The sequence below is a fragment of the Strongyloides ratti genome (assembly GCF_001040885.1).
Source record: "Strongyloides ratti genome assembly S_ratti_ED321, chromosome : 2".
In the NCBI taxonomy this organism is placed as follows: Eukaryota; Metazoa; Nematoda; class Chromadorea; order Rhabditida; family Strongyloididae; genus Strongyloides; species Strongyloides ratti.
In genome coordinates this window covers 8935364-8956620 of record NC_037308.1, presented here as the reverse complement: position 1 = coordinate 8956620, position 21257 = coordinate 8935364, and the positions used below count along the sequence as shown (strand labels likewise).

Genomic DNA, 21257 nt, shown 5'->3' with positions numbered 1-21257 from the left:
TTTTTATGTAATAACTTTACATAATAAAAAATAAGAAAATATTTAGATTATCTTCAATTAAAAAAATATTATTATTCACAAGAGAAAGAAAGCCGAAAGAATGAAGTTGAATATTAGGATGATTTGTTAAACTTTCATCATTAGAACAATAGAAAAAAAAGACATAAAATCTTACTTAAAGTCATAAAGACGCTATTTTATGGTTATTGGAATGATAGTTTTTTTTTTTTCTAAATATAATAAAACAACATTTTCTATTTGAGTAAGGGCAATGTTATTAAATGATGAATCAATTTTCTTTATTGCGCATTCCTTTTTATCAAAGGAAGATTGAGTGACATTTAATTTTATCTCTATTGTTAGTTTGAAATTGTTTTATAACATTTTTAGGTGGATTTGTGTATTGAAAAAAAACTGGTAGTATACTATAAAAGTCATATTTTTATCGTTTTTTAAAAAGATGATGGGTGATGGCTTTTTTTTTTTTAATCTTTTTTAATTGAATTTTTATTAATTAAAAATATTTGTTTATTTTTTTTCGTATTTGAAGTGTTTTCTATATAATAGCATTACATCTGTTATCTATTATTTTTAGTAGTTACAAGGCTTTTTTAATACCATAGAATGATAATTAATTTTATTTGCATAGAAATCAATATCTTTGACTGGAGGGTTATTTAATATATTCTATAATGTTGTAAAGACTTTTTTAATTAGTTTACTAAAATTATTTAAAGTTTGAAAATTGAAAAAAAAAGCAAACAAACAAATTTATTCAACATTTTTTTCTTTATTGTTAATGTTTATATTATAGAAATAAAATTGTACTAATATTTTTTAATATTTTAATAAAATGGGTGCTGTAATAGAAGAATTAAGTAATCGAAAATTATTTACCATACTATCTATACTTGGTATTGTCCAGATAATATTTTTTTTAGCTGGAGCCATTTATTCACCTGAACCATCAACATCAATGGATTTCTTGATGACTCCTTGTGAAGACTCTACACCAGATATACCAAAATGGATACAAATAAGGCCTTCTAATTGTAAAGTAATTCATGAACTTCATAATTATGTTTCAAAATCACCCTCTAGAAGGGATATTGTTTTTCAAGCACAGATGCCTCATATTAGAAATGGTGTTCAATTGGAGTATTCTAAATGGTTTCAATTTTTAATAGGAATTTTAGATATTAATATTGAATATGATCCAAATATTATTATGGATGAAGAAATTCTTATGGAATTTGAAGTTAGATTAGGATATAAAAATAAAGATGACAAGGAATGGAAAGAATATTATAATATTAATATTACTAGAAAATTGCATTGTACAATTTCAGAAGAAAGAGTAAGTTTTGAAAATTTTTTCTTTTGTTATTTTTATTAAAAAACTATTTTTATAGAAAATAAAAGGGAATTTTTATGATTGCCAACCAATAGATTTATTTGAATTAAGTTCAAATCCATATCCATATTATTTATTAAATATTAAACTTCCAGTAACAGATGAAACTTGTAAAAAAAATCCTAAAGCTCCTAATTGTGGTTTGGGTTTGATAGATGAGATAAAATTTATCTCAATTCATCAAAATGGTGGTTTCACATATATTTGGTTATTATTAAAAACACTAGTAACACCTTTTATTTTTTATGGAAATTATTGGTATTGGAAAAGAATTAGTGATCTTAATCGTCCAAAGTATCTTGTTGAAAAATCTATACAAGCATTAGGAATAACAACACTTATACTTGATATTCCTTTTGAATGGATAACAATTTTAACTAGATGGCCAATTATTTTACTTTTTAATGATATAAGACAAGGAATTTTTTATAGTATACTTTTTAGTTTTTGGTTAATATTTGCTGGAGAACATCTTGTGGAGGCAGGTTATGGAAATACATTAAAAGATTACTGGAAAAATCTTACTTTAATAGGTATATCTTCTTTTGGTTTTTTATTTTACGATACAATTGAAAGAGGAATCCAAATGATTAATCCTTTTTTTACACTTTGGTCAAGTGATTTTGGTACTTCTGTAGCAACGACTATTCTTCAACTTTCTTGTTTATCATTACTTTTATACATTATTTTTTTGATTTACAAAGTAGTACTAGTATGGAATTGTATTAGAAGAAAAAGAGAAGCTCAGTTATATCAAAGTAATCCTTTAAGAAGAATAAAAGTTGAAAATGTAATATTTCGTTTTAAATTTTTAATGATTTTTACTGTTATTTGTGCCATACTAACAGTATTAACATATGCATTTAAACAAATAGGTGAAATGCAATATCATGATTCAGATCCAAGTTCAGGTTTTTTAACATCATGGACATCTGCCTTTTTTATTGGAACATTTGGAATGTGGAATATTTATGTGATGCTCCTATTGGCAATGTATGCACCATCACATAAATATTTTAAAGAAGCTACCATTTTAATGAGTGACATCAAGGATAATGTTGATTTTTTAAGTGGAAATAATGAAGGAGCAGCTATGACTACTTTATTAAAACCATGTACAGATTAATTTTAAATAATAATATTTGTTTGTAAATTTTTGTCATTTTTTTTTTTCATTTACTTTTTAGTTAATAAATTTAAAGTTAAACATTATTAATAAAATAATAAGATTAATTTAAAAAAGTCATATAAGTTTTTTTTTTTTTCCTTTTTAATAAAGGATAATATTAAAATTCTATCCACCTGCTGAGAGGATAAATGTATTATCTCCTATTTGATTTATTAATGAGAAGCTATTCATTATAAATCTTTTTTAAACATAAAGTAAAAAATTTGAAAAAAAGGAAATTGTAAAAGAATGGTATTTGATGCCAATTAAAGACTTATCTCTTAATGTGACTATATGCTTTTAAAAAGCAAATCCCGCTTTATCTTGTATATAAAAAAAAGTAATACTATTCCTTTTATTATAACATTGAATTGTTAAATAGATGAATGTATTGGCAGGTGGTGATTTAAACAAAAAGAATGAAAGTTATAAATCTTTTTTTTTTTATTAAGTAACTAAATTATAAATACTAGTTATATTTAATATTAATAAATAATGTTTAATAGTATTTTTTACGTAATATTGTAGTGGTGCCCTTTGTCGGTTGGTGAGGAGAGTTTTGATTTATGAAGTCATGTAAAGATTTTTATCATTTTGTTGTTAATTTTTATTGTTATCTTGTAATATATTAATAATGAGAAATATAAGATTCATGGAACAGAATGTCATTGTCATTAATAAAGTTTTTTGATAAGATCGTTACAGTTATTGTTAAATTGTAATGTAAAAGTAATAAAAATTGTAATCTTATGATGGAGTTGTTTATTGTTTAAAAGAAAGCATCCGCTTTATGTGTTTTTACCGTTTTGAGAAATGTATGTATTTGCGGCATCATCTTCATCTAAAGAAAAAAGATACTTTAAGCTAATTTGTGGTTTTGATGCCGATCGCTTTTTGTTGAAGATATCTTTTCCTCCAAACATATGGTAGTCATTTTGTAAAATTAAAGATTGTTTATTTAAATTTAATGTCTCATGCCATTACTTTTGTTTGATAATATTTAAGATAATTTTAACTGTTGTCAAAAGTTAATTAGATGGGAAATGATATTTTAAAAATATAATGTATATATCAAGTTTTATAAAAGAAATGATTATATCATGAAAAAAGAAAATTTTGATTTATTTAATGTTATTATTTTAATTTTTATATAATTTTAATAAAGGTATTATTTTGATTGAATCTCTATATATAAATTATTTTTATACTTTCACTACTTGAGAAACAGATGTTGCGCAAAGAATAGAATAATAACATCAAATGTAAAGTATTAAAATATGAAAAATGACAATATTAATGGAATTATTGTCTTTTCATTGTAATCCTTATAATAATGAAGCTTAAAGAATTTTTTTTTTTAATTCATTGATAATAAAATGTGTATTAAAATTCTAGGATAAGAAGTGTCTAAGTATTGTTTTATTGTGAATAGGGATAACCTTGTCAAGTGTGATTTAAAGCTGTTTAAAATTATGTTTAATAATGAATTATATTTTATTATAATAATACTTTATATATGTATATATATAATAACAAATAGATAAAAATATTAAGATGATAAAAATTTGATGGAATCAGATAAGTAAAGAAGATTAAACTATAAATTTAAATATTTTCTTGAAGTGTTCCTATTAATTTTTAATGTATCTAAATTTTATTATTCCATACATTTTGTTTCATCAATTTATAATTAAATATATATTTTCCTCTTGTACATATGTAATGTCTAAAGTTGTTACTTAAAAATATAATGTTACTTTTTGATAACTTTATACAATCCATCATTTTTACATGATTATTTAGTTATCTTTTTATAATTCTTTATTTAACAATAAACTAAAATAGACAGCTGTAGTTGTTTTGAGGAGTACACTATATATTCTTTGGTTAATTGTCCCAAATCATTATTATTATGGTTTATTAATAACAAATAACTCCTCGAGAATATGGTATAAGTTTATGTTAACCAAATGTTGTATCTTAATAATAATAATCATCTTAAATAAAGTCATCTAACAAATTTAGATAATAATAAAATATATTAATATCATGAAGACTCTCCTTAACAAATTAATTATCAATGAATGATTCTTTAATTAACTATATTTTATGATATAAAAAGTAAATAAATAAAATTATTTGGTTGAAGAAGAATTGATTAATTAACTTACAAATTAATAATCATATTGATAAAACACTTCTAACAAATTACATATATATTCATCTGGCAATATTTACTCAACACCATCTTATGTAAATTCTTTCCTTATTATGAGCTAATTATTTAATAATAAAATCTTATCTCTCTCTTATAAATAATTATAAAATGATTTTAAAGAATATATTAAATAAAAAAAAAAGAAGATATATAATATAATAATTTTATTAAGTGAATTAAAATATCTTTAAATTATAATAATATATACATACCCAAAATGTTATTTGGAGTTAAAAAATATAAAACAAAATGTTAAATTTAAAATTACATAATTTTAATTTCTTTTAATTATATATTTTCACCCGGATTTATTATGAGAATAAAATTGTTTTTTTGATAGATGCCTAGTCAAAAATTTCACAAATATCTTGTTGTTGTGTTGATTTTTGATGTTATTTAAAGTTCACTGACTGGATATTTGGGATATTTTGATAGTGTTCCACTTAAATTTGTAATAACAGTACTGGAGGAATTGTCATATACCAATCTAGGATGTGAGGATGCCTTTCCTGGTGATACTCTTGGTGGAGGAGCTGGTATCATTGGTGGTGTTATTATTGGTCTCCTATCATCTATTAAAGCTGCATATGGATTTTGGTCAGATGGTGAGTAGGTCTGTCTACCATTAGTCCCACAATAATAATTATTTGCTGGTAATATTAATTGTGAATAGTATTCCTCATCTAAATGATGATTTGAAGGTACCTGTGATATAGTACTAGTGAAACCAAAAGTTGGAACAGCTGAAAGTGATGGGTTAATGGTGATAAAATTTTTTCCATAAAATGTATCATTTTTTTCATTATAAGCCATTCCCTCAAATACATCATTCCTTCCATAATATAATGGAGCTCTGGAACTATTTTGAGAATCTGGAGATCTTGAAATTATTCTTTTCTCTTTTTCATTTCTTAAACATTTTGTTTTTAAACATAATGAAAGGCATGTAAGGAGTGTTAATGTAATAAGTATTGACAAAAATACAATTATACCCCAATAAATTTTATCATTTTCCATGAAACTACATTGTCCCTGTAATGCAACAGCCTGCCTATTTCTTCTATTTTCAGGATTTACACAATAAACATTATCCAATTGAAGGGTATTTGAGAGTGAATGAATTAATTCAAGAAATTCACATGTACAATTCCATGAATTTCCTCCTAAATTTAAAACTGAAAGATTGTCCCAGTTAAGGAGATTTGGATGAAGAGTAGAAAGACTATTATCAGATAAATCTATTTGTTTTAACATCACAAGATCATGGAAAGCTTTTGGTGTAATTCTAATTAAAGAGGAACATCCTGATAAATCTAGGCGTAGGAGTGCCGATAGACGAAGGAAGGCATAATCCTTGACAATTTTTAAATTCTTTAAATTATTTAATAACAAAACTCTTAGATTTTTAAGATCATTAAATGCCAATTCAGTAATTACTTGAATAGGGTTATATGATAAATCTAATTCAATAAGACCATTAACCTTTCCCCACTCTTCATGAGGAATAGAGGATAACTGATTTCTTGAAAGATTTAACAACTTTAATTGTTCCAATCCATGAAAAGCATTTTGATGGATAGTTGTGATTAAATTTTGTGAAACATCCAAAGCAATTAAAGAATATAGTAAAGAGAATGAGTTAGGAGTAATCTCAGATATTAAATTATGTTGTAGGATAAGAGTTGTTAATAAATTGAAATTTGTAAATAATGTTGGATTGAATTTTGTTATAACATTATAAGATAGATCTAAAGTTGTTAGTTCTCCAAGATCATTAAAGACATTTGATGATATAAAGTTAATTGAGTTATGTGACAAATTTAGATAAGTTAATTTATTTAATCCTTGAAGAGAGTGTGGAAAAAGACGTTGAAGTGTATTATTTGAAAGATCTAATACCTAAAAAAGAAAAAAAAATAAATAAAGATTAAATATATATTTAATTGATTGACATTTTTAAATATATATATTTGTTTTATATTATCAAAAAGTTATTAAAATGATTAAGGTGTTAAATTGAAAACTTTAATTGAGCCTTCTGTTTTTTGTTAGCTCATATGTTTAGATAAACAAATATATATTAAAATATGATAAAAAGTTATCTATTTCCAGTCAATATATTTATATATAATAAAGAAGAAGCATATTTATTTAATATATGTAAAATAAATGCTAATTCTAATGACAGGTTCCCTGACCCGATTCATTAAATTTATCAAACTAAAGATGAGTGAAGAGTCCTTAATCACCTTAAAAAGAAATAATATAAAGATTTTTTTTTAGTACATATCATCATAAATGGGTAAATAGAAAGTGGTAAGCTATATTTACATATAGAAAAGTAATGAGATTATGGTAAATTACCCATCCAATTCATTGATGTGTTACATTTTAATTAGAATAGCCATCTAATATAATAATAAATTTGATTAAGCTTACCTTAAGTTGCTTAAGCTTTCGGAAGCTTTTATCAGAAATATTAACAAGATTGTTATTAGATAGTTTAAGGTGCTTCAAATATTTTAATGGGCGAGCTTTTTCAAAATTAATTTCTGTCAAACCACATCCAGATAAATCAAGATATTCAAGATCTGAAAAATGATATTATTATATAATAATGGATAAGAAATTTAATACCCACCTGAGTAGACATCTAAATCAGCAGAATTAATTTTTTTTATATTGTTATTTGATAGTATAAGACTTTTGATTGAAGGATTTAACTGTATTGGAAATGTTTTAAGGTTAGCTGAATCACAATTTACAGCTCCAATTTCATCATCACAAGTACATTTAACTGGACATAAAAATGACTGTCCATGTATTTTAGATAATATTATTGTAAAATAAAAATACAAAAATATATAATAATTGTTCATACTTTTTTTTATTGATAAGTATATAAAATAATATTTTATATATTTTGCCTTAATAAATTTAGAATAATAATTTTTAGCTAATAAAAACTTCTAAAAAAAAATAAGAATATATTAGTAGTTAAAAATATAAATGAGTGACTTAATATAGTTTTGTAAAAATAATGTGTATTTTTATGATAAATAATTAAATATCTTTAAAAAGACTAAATGATGCGTTTAAATAAGAAATATATATATATACATAGTTGAAGATATTACTTTTAAAAATTTATAAAAAAAAAGCAATAAAAAAAAATAATTTCAAACTTTAAATTATTAATAATATATAGACATTTATTATTTAAAAAGACATTCCTAAAAATAAGTTTTTTTTTATACATTTATTTTATTTTTATCCTGCAGAGTATGGTTATAAAAGTACTAATTATATGATTAAAAGGGGGTAATTTATAAAAGATAGAGATATGCCATCTTTGGTATATACTAGTTGAAAAGTATATAATGACAAAAGAATAATTTCATGAAAAAAGGAGGAGTATCATATATGTATAAAGAAAGAAAATAGATTAATAGAGATAGATAGATCACTTTCTTGAAATTGATAGAAGGACAAGGTATTTGAAAAATAATACCTTTAATTGGTGTGATAATTTTAATATTAACTTTTTAAAGAATCGGCACTTCAAAATATTGCTCCTTTAGTCAAGGTCTATATTTATATAAATAAAATAATAATATTATTATAAAAATAATTTAAATAAATTAAAATAGAGAAAAATAATAAATAAGAAATATATATATATACCACTAAAAATTATTGTTATTATATTTTTTTTTTCTGTAAAAATTAAAATAAATGGTAGAAATGAAAAATTAAAAACATAAAAATATAAAATATTATTACTGGTAGAGATTTAAAGGCAAAATATTTTAAACATAAAAAATTAGTTAATTTTTTCTCAGATATCATTAATGAGGTGGAAAAAAGAAGGATAAGGAAGAAAAGACCAAAATAAATGAAATGCCATCTGTTTAGTTAATAATTGTAGGCAATAGAAAGAAAAAAAAAAAGAATTTTTTTGTTAAATACTACAAAATTGATGAGAAAAAATATTATTAAATTAAATAGTTTGTCATGAAAAAAGAAATAATTTATTTTTAGAAAATTTATTCTTTACATTAAAAGTATTTTTATTATAATGAAGAAGATAGTAGAAATTAAAGCACAATTGGTATTTATCCATTCTTGAATATAGAAGATTAGAAGTATATATTTATATATAGTTTAAAGAAATATATAATAAAATTTTAATGAAAGTTGATAGAAAATAATAATAATATTGTTGATCATTAGAAGTGGTTTAAGTTATAAATTTATAAATAGTCCATATTATTTTTATTTAAGTCATTACTTCTTTATATAGTTAAATTAATGAATAAAAATACTGAAGACAAAAAGAGTTCAAGAGGGGCAGGGTTAATAAGAGTCCCTATATCAAAATTGTGATGTTTTGATTGAGGAAAGACAATAGTTATTACATAGATAGACATTATATACATACATACACATAATAAAAACAGTACATTTTATGGAAGCTAAAATAAAAATAGATAATAATTAGAAAGAAATTATATAAATCAAGAGATATATAAAATAGGCGTGTTAAAAATAAAAAAAAGCTTAATATAGTTGTATATTAGAATATTATAAAAAAGAATAACATGTTAATAGACATTATGTGACAATTTAAATAAGGTAGGTATGTCTAAAAACTTGAAGGCAACCTTAAGCCTAAACATGATGTTATGTAACACAATTACTACTACAATGCCTTTGATTATTTAATTTAAATTCTTTTTAGAAATAACATTGATGCCGAAGTTTGATGATTAAATTTTGATTGAAGAAAAAAATTTCTAGAGGGAACATTTATGTTATATAATTTAAATATATTATAATTATAAAAAAAAAAATTACAATTATAACTTTTAATAACTTTAAGAAATAAATAATAATAACAATATAAAACGATAAAAAAAAGAGTTATCCTAAACATATATATGTTATAAAGATAAATATCTTGAGAAAGTGAATATATAATTATGAATCTTAAAATAGTATAACTTTATCATAAATATAATAAAAAGAAATATTTCAAATAGCTTATCAAAAATACAATTTACTAAAAGAAGATATTTTATAAGAAAAATAAAAGTTTTTAGTATATTTATATATATATGGATAGTGAGATATAATTATGTAATAAGATTAAAAGTAAAAACTTTTATAAGTTTCATTTTATGGAAGAAAAGAACATATTATATAAAATGATATTTATATATATTTTGATATGATTAAAACATTTTTGTTGAAAGTTTATATATATGTTAGCAATAACAACTGTATAAAATAAAAAGTCTATATGTTAAAATGTTTAATTTGATATATTTGATAAAATTTTGTAAAAATTAAAAATAAAATTGGTTTTCATTTTTATCTCTTGACAAAGTTAATAGAAATTTTTCCCCAATGGGAATTTTTGTATGTGTTCCTTTTTTAAAAGATAGAAAATAAAACTTTTGAGATAGATGATAAAGAGATATAAATAAAGTATTAAGGATATATTTAGATAGAAATATTATAAAAATATAAGAAATGATATTGAAGAAAAGTTTGAATGACATTATAAAATATTTAAAATGGTATTCTTGTGATTGATGAATTAATAAATGATGATTGTAAAGGGATTTGAATTATTCTTATAATATTGAAAATATTTTAACAAGTATAAATAAATTATTTTTAGATTTATTTTAGGAAAAATCAATTTTAAAAACAATAAAAAAAAATTGATGATTAATTAGTTTGGAGAAAAAAAAAAATAAATATACAATGACAATAATTTGTTTTAAAAACACATAGTACAAGTGTAATCAAGATTAATATCTTTTAATCTTTCTTATAAATCACCATTTTTTTTTTTAATTTATTTTATATATACAAAATATATTCTACATTTTATTTGTAACTTTCCATTACTTTTTTTTACCACATTTAATAAAAAAAAATAAAGATATTTTGTATATATTCACTTGATGAAATAGTAGATATAAAAAAGAATGATAAACTATTTATCATTAAAAAAAAAGAAAGGAAATATAATTATGTGAAAGAAATATAAAAATTATAACAAGTAAAAGGTTAACTATATAAAGAAATAATTTGTTAATTATCCACTAATTGATCAATTCTATGTACAATGGCAAATGTATACCTTACCATTATTGAAATAAGAGATACCGCTACCGAAAGTATGTAACAGTACAATATGGATATTTGTTAATTAACTAAAAGTTCATTTATATATTGTTTGTTTTTATTTATATTAATTAATATCTATTTATAATCTAAAAAGAGTAGTGTAAGAGTTTGAATAAAATTATCTTGTGTAAAGATAAATAAATAATTACCGACAATCACGGCATTTCCTTTTTAGACTACTTTTTTTTTATATATCATCTAATTATATAATTAGTGTAAAAATATTAAACTCATTAACTTAGGGGCAATTTAATAACTAACGGTATAAAAATATCGGTATATTAAAGTACATAAAATATATAATATTACTTAGTGACAGTGTATGATAGAAATGATTGAAAAGTGTACAAAAATTTTAATGTTTAAAGGTATAACATTTCATTTAAAAAAAAAGGGTAATTGTAAAAAACAATTGATTTACAGTAGCAAAAGGGGGTATAAAAATTTTATCAATATTTTGATGTATGCCGTAAGGTTGATTTAATTGAATTGTAAAATGATTTAAAAGCATAAAGATAATATTTTTAAAGTAATAGTTAGAATGTTTTTACAATTATTCTACAGAAATATACAACTTGTTTCTTAATAAAATAATAAAATAATAGAAAAAAAGTTAATATAAAAAAAAGTATGATACAATAAATGTTATATTATTCATTATCAATGAAGCATTAAAAAATTTTAAGATATTTCTCAAATTGATTATCAAAAAGAATGAGAAAAGAAACTTGAAATGAAAAATTTCCCATCACCTATATTATTGTATTATAAAAAGGAAGAATGGTAGTTAAGTTATAAGATATTTACATTGAGGTTAATATAAAGACAATATTTATTTGAAATGAATAGGGATATATTTTGATTATTCAAGTGTGCGCAAGAAATCAGTGATATTGTATTTTTGAAGATAATAGTATACTTTTTCATTGTTATAATTTAAATGAGTCAATAAGTTATTGTAGAGGGGATAATAAAATTGAATAAGAGAAGTAAAGATATTAGGTGTCAAGATAAATAAAAATGTTATGTAATTATTTAATAAAAATTTTTAATAATTTTTGTTCTGTTAATGATAATAAATAGACAATGTATAAATTATATACATATATTAATAAAATTTTGTTATATATTATTTTAAAAATTTATTTTTATAATTTTTAAAATAAAAATTTATGTTTGGTGAAAAGCATATATAAAAGATTGTTTTATTATTTTAAAATATAGATAAGAATAGAAGATTCAATGAAGTGTAAGGAAAAATATTAAAATTATCAATGGAAGAATTTGGTAGGATTATGTAATAACAATAGTGGCATCAAATATATATGAGTTGAGGATAAAATGTATTTGTATTATACAAAATTATTAGGAATTTATTTGTTAATATTATATATTTAAATATGAGCAGCTAATCAAAGAGAAATACTATTTTGATAACGTCAAAACATGTTAATAAAAATGGTATTTGCTACTAAAAAGATTAGGGTAATAAAATAATTTAATATTTATAATTAAGAGAAAGATTGATTAGTGATAGAGAGTTGTGAAGTAATGACCTTATCAATTACATAAAGTTGTTAGTAGTATTATTTATGATATTTTATAATCTATAATATTACAAAAATTAGTATATATATATATAGAAATTTATATATATATGTATACGTATGGATATATAATAATAACATATTAGAAGAGGAAAGTTTATAAATAAATAATATAACGTTGAAATGTTAAAAAAAATAAAAAAGAAGTGATTTGATTAAAAATGAAAAAGAGAAATAATTTTTATTATAAAAAGTTAAAATTATTTTTATTTCAAAAATGACATCAAATTTGTTATCTATTTTTATATATATGAAGAAAAAGAATAAAGTTAATATATGTTATATTGTTTTCTTATATAGATATATATGGATAAACATTTATTAAATAACTTTATCTTCTTATAATAATATGAAAAAGTTGTAGGCTCATTTAACTTCTTTAAATATAATTGACTAGAAGTAATATAATTTAACAAGAACATATTTATATAATAATATTGTTACAAATAAAATGGTAAAATTTTTTAATAATTAATCATATAATGTATATCATGAAAAAAAAAAATGTTTATTTATAAAAAATAGATAAAAAAAATTTTTTTATATTTAAAAAAAATTGATATAATTTTTTTTTACACTAAAAAATAAATATATTTTTCTTTGATAAAATTTAAGATAAAATTAAATAAATAAAGTGAATATTTTTTACTAATAATTATAATTTATTTTGATATTATCTTAATAAAAATTTTTATTGTATCTAATAAAAATGGAAAAAAAAAGAGACCTGATTAATGAAATAAAAAAAGAAGACTTTAATCAAATTTTAATATTATTAGATCAAAGATGCCTCCCTGTTATTGTATCATTTTTAGGAATTTGAAAATGAATCTCTTTTCATGTGACATGTTGTGAGCGGGAAAAAAAAGAAATACCTTATTAAGATATTTCACCACCTGCTACATATTATTATGGTAATTATAAGCGAATGTTTGATGAAAAGATAATTGTTAGTAATAAATGTAAACTTATCAAAATAAAAGAATTATATTATAATATTTCTTTTTTAATATTTATAATTATTTAATTTATTTTTTTTTTCCATTGTTAGTTATATATTATATAATTAAAAGTGATCAATCATTTTCAATAGAAATGTATTGGATTAATCATTTTATGGACAGTTATTTTCTCACAATGAACTTTTAATTAGATGTGCTTAATTTGGATTTTAAAACATAATATTAAGGAGTTAACTAGTTATTTTGAATAGTAATTAAATGACAAAAAAGTATAGATAAGGCTGTCTTAGCTGGTTATTATCATTGTATTGTTGTTAAAAGTTATTCATCACCCCTAACAGATGCTGATGAATGTCATAAAAGATACTTTATGATTTTTTAATTTGATGTAATCTGAGAATATTATATTCTTGAGACAGCAAGGAACCTTAAATGATTAAGTAATAGTATACTGGTTAATGAAACGTCATAATCTTTCTAATATACTTTTAAATACCACCAGAAAACACGTGTTAAATGATGGTAAAGATTTATATTAAATAAAATTAAAAAAAAAAAAACTTACATTACGCCATTAATTATAGGGTTTATAGGAAGACGTAATAGCATGATTTAGGTGACCTATGAAATAGGATCTACAGAAGAAAAAATAAAATTATTTATATATAAATAATAATAGTAAAGTAACATTTGTTTAGTTGTTAAAAGATAATCATCAGAATTTTACTCAGGAAATAGGGCATGATTTTATATATAATATAAAAATATATATATTATTTATATGAAGATGGCTAGAAAATGTTTTTAAAAAATTAGTCATCTGAGAGTGAGGTTTATTCATGAGATATGACTAAGTCAATTAAACTAAACAATATATAATAAATTGTTTTATTTTATAAAAGTATTATTTAAAACAAAGAAATAAATAAGACATAATGTATGATAAACATTTATAAATAAAGAGCTGTTTATAACATATAATTTTATCTCTCTATTTTACATAATTTAACTTAAAGTAAGCAACAATTACCGATTACGGAAGTACAAAACAGTAGATAAAGCATTAAATGATATTTTAAAATGTAAAACGTTATAATATATATTTAATTTAAATTGTCTTTATCTTTTTAACATAAATTAAGATATGTTTTTATTTTTAAATCAAAGAATAAGTATTATGATACTTGAAGAAATCAACTTTTATATTGTTTCTTTTAAACTTATTTTTCAACAAGTTTAAATGTAATTATCTTTTTTTTTTCACCTGGTAGGAAAAGGTGATTCATGTACTCTCAGCAGGTAGGAATAATAAAAAAAATTTTTCTAAAAAAAAGTGGACACTTCACTCATTAACTTTACCTAAGCCGGCTAATCTTAATAGATGTTCGGTATAAGATCAAAAAAAAAAAATAGTAAAAGGTGGTAAATTGCGCAATAAAATTATCCAACACTTTATGTTATAAAGTTACAAAAAATAATAATAATTTTATAGTATAATCAAAGAAAAATAAAAAAAAAAACAATAAAAATGAAGAAGATATCTGATAAAGCAACAATGAAATAAATATTATAAAATAACTATAAAAAAGATGAAATAATGAAAATAATTAATTTCATGTCTTTTATTTTTTCCTCATCAAGACATACCGTCTCCAAAATTAATGAAAGGACAATTAATATAAATGATTAATAAAAAAAGTTCTTTTTTTTATAAATATAACTGAAAAGATACATTTTTAATGTTATTGTTAAATGGATCAACAAAAATTAATATTTATTAATCAATCATTAGTAAAAAGTAATAGAAAAAAAAAAGATAAATGTATGATATTCATCATTATTATTATAAGAAAATGAAATAAAACTGTTATTAAAATATATTATATTTTTTATTATTTATATTGATTCAAATAATAAAAGGAGAACCTTGTGTAAATTGATTAATATCTTCAAGAAGGGTTGTCATTAATAAGAGTATTATAATAAATGTTATTCTCCATGACAGCCTTTAATCATATACTAACTTGTAACTACTTTTGAGTCATAGTTCATGTTTCAATTTATTCAACAAGAGAGAGGTATCGTAAATCATTTTTCAAATTAGCGGCTCATCTCTTTTGATAAAGAAGAATAAATTTTCACATATTAATAAACACCAAATATAGTCTCCATATGTTTGGGTCATTGGATATGATAATAAATATTATTTAGATAAATTTAAAAGATGAAAGAAGATAAAGATTTTGTGATAATTTTTACTAATAATAACAGTTAAACAATTATATATTACTTATATAAACTTTTAAATGTTATTAATATGACCATGAAATAAAATCTTATGTTAACTATCAATTAATTTTTTTATCTCTTAATACTTGATAATTTTCATATTAATAGAGTAATTTTTTTATCTCACTTAACTTTTCAAACTATAATAATACCTTTATACAGTTTATCAAATTTAATATCTATGACATGTTTTGGCGATGAATATATCCTTCGAAGATCATATATACTTATGAAAAGTTTTATATAAAATCTTTTTACAACTATTATTTATGAGAAGTTTTAAGATAAATAATCTGTTATAAAAAAAATTATATGTGTAAAAAGAGATTTTATTTTAATTACCAATAAATTATAATAAAAGTTTGTTGTTTTTTTTTTATTTTAATTCATTTCTATCTTTGATTTATCATCTATTTCATTTAAATTTAGATGAATAAATTAAATGAAATATTAACAAAGGTAGGACTTATTTAAAAAAGATTATCTTATTGGTGAAAAAAGTTTTTTTTTTGAAATTAAGAAGAAAATTAAAAAACGATTAAAATGATTTTATTGTCATTTTTAATTGACTTGCCACATGAAATTTCATTTATTGACAATAAAAAAGTATAAATTAACATTTATTTTTTTATCTAAATTAATAAAATAAATATTAAAGTTATTAAACTTGTAAAATTTCTTTGAATTAATAAATACAACTGGAAGGAATAAAAAAATAATAGGTGAAAATTATTAAATATAGTGTTAATTATTATTGTTTAAAAAATTATTTGTTTAAATTCATAAATAAATAAAGATAAAAGTTGTACTTAATTTAATGTAAACAATTTGTTCTTTTTTAACACGCTTTTATATTTTCTTCTTACAACGACATCCTTCCAAATTAATTGGGAAACTATTTATAGTGTGGAATATTTTCATTATCTATTTTATTTGTCAATCTTAACTTTGAATTGTCATTTTCTTTTTACCATTGTCTTTCAACGGAAGATATTGTGAAATTAAGAGTTTTCTAATTTGAATCATTATATATATTTTTAGTATTATTCTATTGATTAATAATTTTTTTATTTCCAGAACTACAATAATGAATGTAGAGAAAAAAGTTTTGAAAAGAAAACTTAATAAATTTAAGTTATCTAAAAAAAAGAAAAAAGTTGTAGAGGAGAAACACGCTACTTCATCAGAAGATTCTGATAGTGATAATGAAAAACCTCAATCATTAGAAAAAGTGCCATCATTAGATGAGAAAATTAATGACAAAGATGGTGAAGATAAAAATGAAACTTCGGTTAACGAGAGTAAAGTAACATCTACTAAAAAAAGTATATTAACAGATGTTAAATTTAGTTCATTAAAAGATTCTGTTAATGAAAAGTTACTAAAACAAATTGAAGTTATGGGATTTGACAAAATGACACATATACAAGCACAAACAATTCCACCACTTCTTGAAGTAAGTTTATTTTACCATTGTTACAATATTTTTTTATAGGGAAAAGATGTACTTGGATCAGCAAAAACAGGTTCTGGAAAAACACTTGCTTTTTTGGTACCTGCAATTGAATTACTTCATAAACTTGATTGGAAACCATACAATGGTACAGGTGTTATTATAATTTCTCCAACACGTGAATTATCTTTACAAACTTATGGTGTATTAACAGAACTTCTAGAAAACAATTCAAGTTTATCTCATGGATTAGTAATGGGTGGTTCAAACAGAACAACTGAAGCACAAAAACTTGAGAAAGGAGTTAATATCTTGGTAGCTACACCAGGGCGATTATTAGATCATTTAAGAAATACAAAAGATTTTCATTATAAAAATTTGAAGGCACTTATAATTGATGAAGCTGATCGTATATTAGATATTGGTTTTGAAATTGAAATGCATTCAATTATAAAAATGCTTCCAAGAAAAAGACAAACAATGTTATTTTCAGCTACACATTCTTCTAAAGTTGATGAGCTTGTCAAAGAAGCTTTACATTCAAATCCAATTAAAGTTGGTTTAGAAGAACAAATGTATTGGGAGGAACATGCTACTGTTGAAGGATTAGAACAAGGATATGTTGTTGCTCCTTCTGAAAAACGTTTTTTGTTATTATTTACTTTTTTGAAAAAAAATCGAAACAAGAAAGTTATGGTTTTCTTTTCTTCATGTGCCTCAGTTAAGTATCATGCAGAATTGTTAAATTATATTGATATATCAGTTCAATCTATTCATGGAAAACAAAAACAACAAAAGAGAACTGCAACATTTTTCTCATTTTGTGAGGCTTCTTCAGGAATTTTACTATGTACAGATGTCGCGGCACGTGGTCTTGATATTCCATCAGTTGATTGGATTGTTCAATTTGATCCTCCAGATGATCCAAGGGAATACATTCATCGTGTTGGGCGTACAGCAAGAGGTGATTCTGGTACGGGACATGCATTATTAATTCTAAGACCAGAAGAACTTGGCTTCTTAAGATATCTTAAAGCTTCAAAAGTAACATTAAACGAGTTTGAATTTTCCTGGAATAAAGTTGCTAACATTCAATTACAATTGGAGAAATTGATTAATGAAAATTATTATTTAAATAAAAGTGCTAAAGAAGCATACAAAGGATACATAAGAGCATATGATTCTCACTCTTTAAAACAAATATTTGATATTCATACATTAGATTTACTTAAAGTATCTAAATCATTTGGATTCTCGGCACCACCATATGTCGATCTTCCAATTACCAACAAAAGTGGCAAACAACGTGAAAAACCAAGTGGAGGTGGTTATTTGAAAAAACATAAAACTGCTTTTGGTGGTGGAAAAAGATACTAAAGAATGGATGTATAATTTTTGTTAAGTTTTCTTTTATTTAATTTTTGTTGTAATAAATTGGAATATTTCTAATACACGTGTGATTTATTTTTTCTTTTCCACAAAAAAAAAATAATGTAATTTTAAAAAATTTAAATATTAGATAATGTAAATTTTATACTAATATACATTAAATAATTTTAGTAAATTAAGAATTTTTTTAATTATTTTGTCTTATTTTTAATAAAAACTAATATAACAATTAAAAAATTCAAATTTTTTTATAATATAATGATCATTTATTTTGGTTCAGTATTGTATTTTAAAATAACTAACTATTTTTCCATTCTACGTTATTGTTCATGACAAAAATGAACATAGGGCCTCCTAACATTATAAGTATGGATAAAAGAAACTTAAATAAACTTTCAAATCAGATAACCAATAACAAAATACGCCATGGCTCATTAACTAAGAAACCGTCTACAGATTTATATACGGTAAAAAGAAAAAAAAGAAGTTTAAATAAAAAAGATACTGGAAGGAGAATTTCATTTTTAGAACAACAAGGAACAATAGTCGAAGAAAGTACAGATAGTTGTATAGTGAATGAGAAAAAGGACACTAATAAGTTACTAACAAAAAAAGATAATAAAATGATTACTGATATAAATAATAACATTACATATGATATTTCAAATGAAACAAATAGCTCAGACAAAAGTTCACATTCGACTGTGCCACATTTGTATGAGAAAAAAGATTTAAACAATTTAAAACCAAAATTAACAAATTTAACATCAATTACAAAGCGTATTAAAAAAAATTCTTTAAGATCGTCAGTGAAATTTCCGAAGTCAAAAGATCTTATAAACGAAAGAAGTAAAAAAAATTTAAATAATACGGAAAAAAAAATAAGAAAAGTCAGAAGAGGAAGGATCTCTAAAAAAAATTCAACATTACATTCTCAATCAAACATAACAGTCGAGTCAATCAAATCGGTAAGGCAAAGGAGGACACGAAACATTGAGATACCAGAAATTTATAGAGAAATCATTTTAAAAATAAGGGAGAAACAAGAGATGATGAAAAGAAGGTATCCACTGAGAGACAGAAAAAAGGTCCATAAATATGATCCTTAAGATCATTAAATGTCATTAATTACCATAAAATGTATCTACTTTTTTATATTAAAAGGTTTAAAATTAACTAATTCTAATACAACAATAAAAAAAATATTAATTCAATTGACTTTTTTTAGGTAAATGGTTTTTTTTTTGCAAAAATGTTATCACATTTAATTAATTCATTTTGATATAGAAATAAAATTATTTTTTTTTTATATATTTGTTATACAAACGTTTAAAAATTTTAATCCTAAATAGTTTGAAAAATTTTAATTTACATGATGATCCCAGTGTTTAAAGTTATCTTAAACAAAAACTTCATCTTTCTTACTTTGGTGATCATCAACAACGACTACAAGAGTAAGTGGGGAAAGTTGTGTTTAAAAATTAACTTTATAATTTATATTCTTTCTAAACTAAGCTACTACTCTTTTACCAATAATTTGATGATTAAAAAAGCAAATGTTACAAAAGACTTCTATGTATTTATAAAGATAACCAAATTAATCATGATAAATTTTACCATATCTTAAAGTGATTATTAACTTTTTATTTTCATCTAATATTGTATTTTTAAACAGAACTATACCATTTTATCAGAAGTTTACCGTTAAAATATTTAACTAAAAAAAGAATGCATCAAACTTATAAAAATTTGATCAAATTTTGAATCTTTGAAAAACATAGAGATATCACTATAGTAATTATTTATTCTAGACTAACCTTTTTAAAATAAATTATTTAACACTAGTTTAATTACAATGTTATAAGTTTCATCTGAGATATAAAAAATCAAAAAAAATGTATAATTAGAAAACATTTTCCTTTTTTGTTGTATCTAACTTTAAAATAGAAAAATTTATAATCAAATTTTAGGATTCAACTATTATTTAAATTTCATGTAGAATCTAATTTAAAACCATTTTTATATCGTTAAAGCCAATTGAGATATAAAAAATGGTGACAATGGATTAAGCGCGAAAAAGCATCAAGCATAGTATTTCAAGAACGGTTGAAAATTTAAAAATCTTTTCAACATAAGCTATACCTTAAATAACGAAAGAAGCACAGCGCATTTAGTTTCATGGTTTTGTGACTTCATTAACTTGAGTTATCACTAAATTCTTAAAACTTTTTTTTTAACATATTTCTTATCATAACTTCATTTTTAGAAGTCCTATAAAGATGTGAATAGGCTTAATAAATTTCTCGTAAAAAATTGATTTAGAATAAAGTATTTATTTTTAAAATTGACAATATTATCATAAAAATCGAGATTTAAAAAAAATATTCCACAATTTCGCCCCTCAACTTTGAATCCTTATAACTCCGGAAATTTCAATTTTAGAATATTGTTGATTATATTCAAAATTCATCTCATTTCAAGAGCTTTCGAATGACTATAGTGGCATATTTAAATTCCAAAAAAAGTTGTTTTTTTGTCACATTTTTATTAAAAAAA

The 21257-nt window shown here is 21.7% G+C and overlaps 4 protein-coding genes across 4 annotated transcripts; 3 read left to right on the top strand and 1 right to left on the bottom strand.

Moving 5' to 3' along the window:
* Window positions 1-853: 853 nt before the first annotated feature.
* Window positions 854-2540, top strand: SRAE_2000284800 (Protein wntless homolog; the record flags this gene model as incomplete). Its single annotated transcript, XM_024653966.1, has 2 exons — window positions 854-1357; window positions 1413-2540. 2 exons carry the CDS (start codon window positions 854-856, stop codon window positions 2538-2540), a joined length of 1632 nt encoding a protein of 543 aa, XP_024507390.1.
* Window positions 2541-5196: 2656 nt separating this feature from the next.
* Window positions 5197-7679, bottom strand: SRAE_2000284700 (Leucine-rich repeat and Leucine-rich repeat, typical subtype-containing protein; the record flags this gene model as incomplete). Its single annotated transcript, XM_024653965.1, has 3 exons — window positions 5197-6699; window positions 7240-7391; window positions 7442-7679. The coding sequence occupies 3 exons, from the start codon at window positions 7677-7679 to the stop codon at window positions 5197-5199; spliced, it is 1893 nt and encodes a 630-aa protein (XP_024507389.1).
* Window positions 7680-16946: 9267 nt separating this feature from the next.
* SRAE_2000284600 (Probable ATP-dependent RNA helicase pitchoune) lies at window positions 16947-18689 on the top strand (the record flags this gene model as incomplete). The annotated part of the gene is made up of 2 exons (XM_024653964.1): window positions 16947-17315; window positions 17355-18689. 2 exons carry the CDS (start codon window positions 16947-16949, stop codon window positions 18687-18689), a joined length of 1704 nt encoding a protein of 567 aa, XP_024507388.1.
* A 380-nt stretch (window positions 18690-19069) lies between these two features.
* SRAE_2000284500 (Hypothetical protein) lies at window positions 19070-19797 on the top strand (the record flags this gene model as incomplete). The annotated part of the gene is made up of 2 exons (XM_024653963.1): window positions 19070-19669; window positions 19717-19797. The coding sequence occupies 2 exons, from the start codon at window positions 19070-19072 to the stop codon at window positions 19795-19797; spliced, it is 681 nt and encodes a 226-aa protein (XP_024507387.1).
* Between the last annotated feature and the right edge of the window lie 1460 nt (window positions 19798-21257).